The sequence below is a fragment of the Ipomoea triloba genome, chromosome 14 (assembly GCF_003576645.1).
Source record: "Ipomoea triloba cultivar NCNSP0323 chromosome 14, ASM357664v1".
NCBI lineage: Eukaryota > Viridiplantae > Streptophyta > Magnoliopsida > Solanales > Convolvulaceae > Ipomoea > Ipomoea triloba.
The window spans coordinates 13,568,542-13,575,292 of NC_044929.1; the positions used below are offsets into that span (position 1 = coordinate 13,568,542).

The window sequence follows — 6,751 nt, forward strand, 5'->3', positions numbered from 1 at the left end:
AGAGTTCATTTTGGGAGTTCACATCGCAAGATAGCTATAATGGGTAAAGGAGGAATGTCCCATGGGGAAGGACAAGATGGGGAAGAAAACATGGCTGCTTGGCTTATGGGTGTCAATGATCTCAAGATTCAACCTTTCAAGCTTCCACCTCTTGGTACTTCATTCTTTCCTTCACCTCTTGCTTCTTGATGTGAAACTGCTTCTGTTTTTAAATTTCAGAGTAGCTAATAATATTTCCTGTTGTTATTCTGATGATGCTGAAAATGGTTAGGACCCTATGATGTTAGGGTTTCGATGAAGGCTGTTGGTATTTGTGGAAGTGATGTTCACTACCTTAAGGTAAACTGTTAGTATCCCTAATCAATGTTTTGGTTAATTAAACTGTTAAACTATGCCTAAACTTGAATTTGGACTAAAATTGAGTTTAGTAATGGTAAATTTACTGGCTGTTGTATGAATGATGTGGGTATCAATTGTAAAATTTTGGGTAAATTTGCAGCACATGAGGTGTGCTGGTTTTATTGTCAAAGAACCAATGGTGATTGGGCATGAGTGTGCTGGTATCATAGAAGAGGTTGGCAGTGAAGTGAAGACGCTAGTTCCTGGCGACCGGGTGGCTTTAGAACCGGGAATCAGTTGCTGGCGATGTGATCTTTGTAAAGAAGGGCGATACAATTTGTGCCCTGATATGAAGTTTTTTGCCACTCCCCCGGTTCATGGATCTCTTGCTAATCAGGTATTCGATAAATTTACTGACTTTTCCTTCTCTTTGCAAGAGTTTTTGGCTGGGCAATGAGTATATGAATTCGTCATATTATGCTTCCATTGATGTCAATGTTATTGGCCTCGTATGCTAATGTTTAAAATCTCTGGAAACTAAACATGAATTTGTCACTTGAAGTACATTACTTTGTTATTTTCAACCTCTGGAAACTAAACATCCTGTGGTTGTGTATTCTACTCCGACCCCTTGGTAATTTGTCATGTGAATTTGAGTTGGGTTATTGGTTGGAATATAAATGGCGTTTAGTCAACCCATGGATTTGGTAGTATTTTGGGTCATCTTAATTCCTATGATATGAAGAAGCAACTTTGATGAGGTTAAAGCACATTGCTTTTTATTCTGAACAGGTGGTACATCCTGCAGATTTATGTTTCAAACTACCCGATAATCTTAGTCTGGAAGAAGGGGCGATGTGTGAACCTTTAAGCGTAGGTGTTCATGCCTGTCGTCGTGCAAACATTGGCCCTGAAACAAGAGTGTTGGTGATGGGAGCAGGGCCTATAGGTCTTGTCACACTGCTTGCAGCCCGTGCTTTTGGTGCCCCGAGAATTGTGATTGTGGATGTAGATCAGGCCCGTCTGTCTGTTGCAGAAGAGCTAGGAGCAGATGTGGCCATCAAGGTCTCAACTAATATTCAGGTTTGCTTTCCCATTTTTAAGTGCTCAGTTTTCAAATAATAACTTATGCTTTTCTGCTAGCTTAGTTCAAATTTCTTTAGTATTATTAACACATCTGTTCATCAACATCATTACCGTATTTTAATTGATATTAAAATAACCCCAGCCAAGATGGCAAGAGATCCACGCTTGTAACTCACGAGTTTGAATCCTTGCCCCCTTGGTTTGAGCCGGTTAGCTATGGGTAACCTAGGCTGGTTTCGAAATGGTTGTGGGGTTTCCCTCATCATCCAAAATCAAAATTTAAGCTATGGGTTTTTCAGGATGTGGCTGCTGACATTGAAAAGATTAAAGAAGCAATGGGGGCTGGAATAGACGTGAGCTTCGACTGTGCTGGCTTCGAGAAAACTATGTCAACCGCACTTGGTGCAACTCGTTCTGGTGGCCGAGTTTGTCTTGTGGGTATGGGTCATGAAAACATGACACTCCCTCTCTCATCAACTACTGCAAGGTTGGTAAACAAACCGGTTTTCACTTTATTTAAGATTAACACGCAAATGTGTCACTCAAATTAAGCTGTTGCATGTAGTTCGATGCACTTTTTTTGGGGTTAAAACTAGGTGTTGTATTCGTTCTTATCATTCCATCTTCTCAAATTATGTTCAGGGAGGTCGATGTGGTTGGCATTTTCCGCTACAAGAATACATGGCCTCTTTGCATCGAGTTTCTGAGCAGTGGAAAGATTGATGTGAAACCCCTTATTACACACAGATACGGGTTCTCACAGAGGGAAGTTGAAGAAGCATTCGAAACCAGTGCTCGTGGCGGCAATGCCATAAAGGTCATGTTTAATCTGTAAAATCTGAATGTTATGAAACGTAAGACAAAACAAGATGAAATAATATATGTATACACACTTCGCAGAGGTGAAAAGGGGGAGAAACTTGCTTCATAATGCTTAAGCAGTTGCTGTGGTTTGTTACCTTATGAATAAACTGTTAAATGTTATGTACCAATGTGCCAATAAGTTGTAATGTAATGTTGAATTTCATAATATAATTGAGCTGTTCTGTTTGAAAATTCACAAAATGTTTTTTGAAAATTAACTTGTTTTTCATAAAACATTTTTAGTTCGTAATGTTTGGTTAAAGTTTTTAAATAGTGAACCTTCAGTATACAAACTATGCATCTTAAGCACACAAACAAAACACTTTAAGAACACAAACCATGAACTTAAAGTTTTAAAATGTCGTACCTTATGAAGGAAAACCGCACACTTAAAAGCTTTATGTTGATGCACCTTAAGTTTCGACACTGACGCACATTAAGCAAACAAGTCACACACCTTAAGAAGGAAAACTATGCACTTTGAAGGAAAATCACGCACCTAAACAACCGCACCGGAAAAGACCAATCGCACAAGAATCCATTTATATATATATATATATATATATATATATATATATATATATATATATATATATATATATATTTGTCCTCCATAAAAAATTTGGACAATTTAAGACAATTTTGGCTCTTCGTCTATTATCTCGTTAGTTGACTGTCTAAATGAGGGGAATTTCTATCAATTCAGCAAAACTCAATCTAATTTTCTTCCACTTCTCCTCTTGTGCGACAACGGCGGCTTGGAGCGTGGTTAGAGGCTACGACAATGGTTTCTTGGCGAGCAGTGGCGAGACTCCAGCGACTTTGGCAGCATCTCCACGAACCAGTAATGATGGACAGAACAACGACTGGCACGCAACCTCCCCTGTTTCCGGCATGCAACGCATCAGCTATGGTGGAGCTCTTCCTCTCATCGATGGCGACTGGTGGCCTCCTTCTCCGCCGTGCACTTGACTTGGCGAGTCTTTGCTAGCACTCCATTTCGACGATCATCGTGCGAACCAGAGTCGAGCCCCCTAGCCCTGGCCTACCACGCGTCCACGCCTGCGCCTCGGCGACGAGTTGCGCTGGGTGGCCTTGTCGACTTCTGCCTCTTTCTCCCTCACCAAAGCGAGCTGGCCTGCCCCAACACGGGCCCATTTTTTGGTGGGATTTTGCGGGCCAACTTGTGAAGCCCGCAGGCTAGAGTTCATGGGACTCTAACCTGCCCCGCTCGAGTTGTCAGGCCATGTGTGCTTTCTATATATAAAAAAACAACATATGCCAACAGGCCGACAATTGAGTTAAAAATTTGCAAAAATTTATTCGTGGTGTTTTTAATTTTATTTTTACGAGTTACAAAACAAACATCATATTGAATCTCAAGTCTTATAGGTTAATAATCACTGTAATGGTAATATCGCAATAGTAATAACTCAAAACTTGATGTGGCTATGACGAGCTACCAGCAACAGGGCTGTGTGGGCGGCGACGTTTTGCGGACGGCGGAGCTACGGGCGACACGGTTGGACTCTTGGAGTTTTTAGATTTAGAGGGTTGTTAGAGATTAGGAGTTAGGACATTGTGTTGCTATATTTTTTTTCTCAAAGCTTTTCTGGAATTGCTAGAGAAGTTTTGTCACCATGAGAAGGAGAGAATGATTAGGAGATTGAAGAGGAAGCGCTGAAATGAGATCTAGGAATCTTTACAGGGTGTTTGGTTGGAGGGAATTACAATTCCTTTCCCACTAAATTCCCACCTAATTTCGAAGGCAACTAAATTCCTTTGTTTGGTTGGAAAGAATTGCAATTCCCTCATTTTCATGGAATTAGAATCCTATGCCCCCTGTGATTTTAATTCCGTGGATTTTAGGAAGAAAAAAAGATAACACTGAGACAAAATTACCCCTCCCTTATTTTAACCTAAAATTGATGTCTAACCTTCCCTTCAAAATTATAGAGTATATTATTCTTCGACTTCCCTTTGTGTATATATGTTCCTTTAAATATTTATATGCAGCAACTATTCAAAATTTGCATTCTTTATATGCATTATTTATATACAGCAACTTTTGTGTATATTCCTTTGAATTCTTTATATGCATAACTCTTCAAAATTTTTGACTACCCAAATCAAATGCTTGTTTTTTTTTTTTTTTTTTTTTTTTTTTTTTTTTTTTTTTTTTTTAGTTCAAGAGACACGGTAGATGAATGCTTTTGAATTTAATATGTTATATTTTTTGGGGTTTGAATATGCAAATGTGTCCAATAGATACTTGTCATTTAAGATTAATAATACTAATAATAATAATAATAATAACAACAACAACAACAATGGACATTTTGGACTTTATACAACTTATTCCCTCTCAATTCCCATGTATACCAAACATTGGAATTGAAATTCTCAGTTATTTTATTCCTGCATACCAAACACTGGAATTTAAACTCCCATTTTATTCCCGCATTATTCTTTTCCCATGGAATTACAATTATTTTCCACCTAATTCCTTCCCTCCAACCAAACGCCTCATTAGTGTTTTTTTTTTTTTTAATATAATAACAAGTCCTGGCTTGCGGCCCTCGTGGGCTTACTTGCACGGGCTGCGGGCCAAGCCCAATGCGGGGCCACTTTATATATATATATATATATATATATATATATATATATATATAGAAATGCATTCAAATACAAACAGCACTTAAAATATAAACAGTGTGGACTAGTTATCGCCGTTAGACCGTGGTTTTGGACGGCTGGATGTTTTTTTTTCTTTTTTGTCTTTTTTTTTTTGTTTGTGTTTGCAGAGCAGGGGGTTTTTATTTATTAGGGGGTAGGTTGGGTATTTCGCGAATGGTCCATTGATTCACACCCACAATTATCTCCACTAGCCCGATTAAACCTGTTGGATTTCCGAAGTTCTCTCCACTCGCTTCTACACACGTTGTTGGTTGGGTTTGTGGTGTCACCGAGGTGTTTCGTCAATGAGGGGTGCACAACGTCTGAGTCATAGCAATGGTTGTCAGTGGGGTCCAGACGAGGAGCAAGCGGCGGGGACCAACGGCTCGATGTGGCGTTCAAGGTATGTTTTCTTCTACTTTTTGAGGGTTTTTTTTTTCAAATCCGTGGTCTTCGTGCTGGGTTTTGCGATGTATTTGTTGCATTTACATTCATGAATTAGTCTATGTGCTGTTGTTGGGTGTTCGTTGTGTACTAGGTTTGGTGGGTGGGTTTTGTTCTAGGGTTTAGGTGTCTTCGTAATTCTTGGTGGGTTTTGGGTTTTTTTTTTTTTGTTGTTCTCACATATAATGGTTTTATGTTATGGTGTTTACTTCCAATTTCAGAGTTTCTGTTTGTTATCGGATTTCGGTGGTGGTCTTCCAAATTCTTGCTGGGTTTTGGAGGTTTCTTTGTTTTTCACGCGTATAATGGGTGTGGTTTTTAGGGTGTTCTGTTTTTTTTTTTCATCTTTTTTTTTCCTGTGTTTGTTCGGGTTTGTGAGTTGGTTTGGGCTCTAGTCTGCGTGCGTGTGTGTGGTTGCGGGTATAGGTGCGTGGTGGCGGGTTTTGTTCAAGAGTTTATTTGTCTTTGAAATTCTTGGTGGTTTTTGGTATTCTGTTGGTGATTTACTTGTACAATGTTTGTGTTTTTTTACTGTTTTTGCTGCCAATGTTGGTGTTTTGTGTTATTGGTCATTTTTGTGTTTTTGTTCGTTCTTTTGTGCATATGGTATGAGCGCGTGCGGTGGCGATTGTATGTGTGTTGTTTTTGCTGTATTTTTTGGTTCTTGTTGTTGTTGTTTTCCGGCTGTGTTGTCCTGGTGTTGATTTGCAGGTTTGTTTAGGGAAGAAGGCCAAAGTTGTGCGGTGCGAACTTGATGGTAGCGACGATGATTTTGTCGCGCCTCCTTTGGCTTCTCTTGCTAGGTTGCAAGAAGACCCAGTGTGGAAAGCTCTGGATGGAGGGCTGACTGCGGAGGAGGATGCAGCATTTCCTAAGATCAAGACTAGGTCTCATGCTTTTGGTTGATTCGTTACAATTTAAATATACATGAAAGAAATATATACAAATTTCTCACAACATTATGGTTTTAAGTTAGTGTGTGCATCTAACAACTGAAATGTGTGCATGGCAGAACCTATGTGTTGTGCTCAACTCATAGTAGAAAACATGTGAATCTATGTGTGCATGTTAACAATGACGGAATGGCCTAATACACCTACAAGACATTAGAATGTGCATTCCTGTAATTTTCAATGAATAAATTACTCACATGATGATTTAAAGTATATGTGTGCACTTATTCATTGTTATTTGTGCATGTTAGGACAATGTGTGTTTTGTTACGCTAATAGTGCATACATGTAGTAGTTGTGTGCATGATTGCGGTGAAGTGTGTGCACTTATTTAATATATTGATCTGTTTTTTTTTTTTTTTTTGTGCTGGTTTTTTTTTTTTTTTTTT

General features: G+C 39.0%; 1 protein-coding gene across 1 annotated transcript; it reads left to right on the plus strand.

The window, feature by feature from the left end:
* Positions 1-2,481, plus strand: LOC116004397 (sorbitol dehydrogenase). Its single transcript, XM_031244435.1, has 6 exons — positions 1-154; positions 272-339; positions 500-736; positions 1,132-1,422; positions 1,725-1,912; positions 2,068-2,481. Exons 1-6 carry the CDS (start codon positions 40-42, stop codon positions 2,258-2,260), a joined length of 1,092 nt encoding a protein of 363 aa, XP_031100295.1. The 5' UTR covers positions 1-39; the 3' UTR covers positions 2,261-2,481.
* Positions 2,482-6,751: the final 4,270 nt, after the last annotated feature.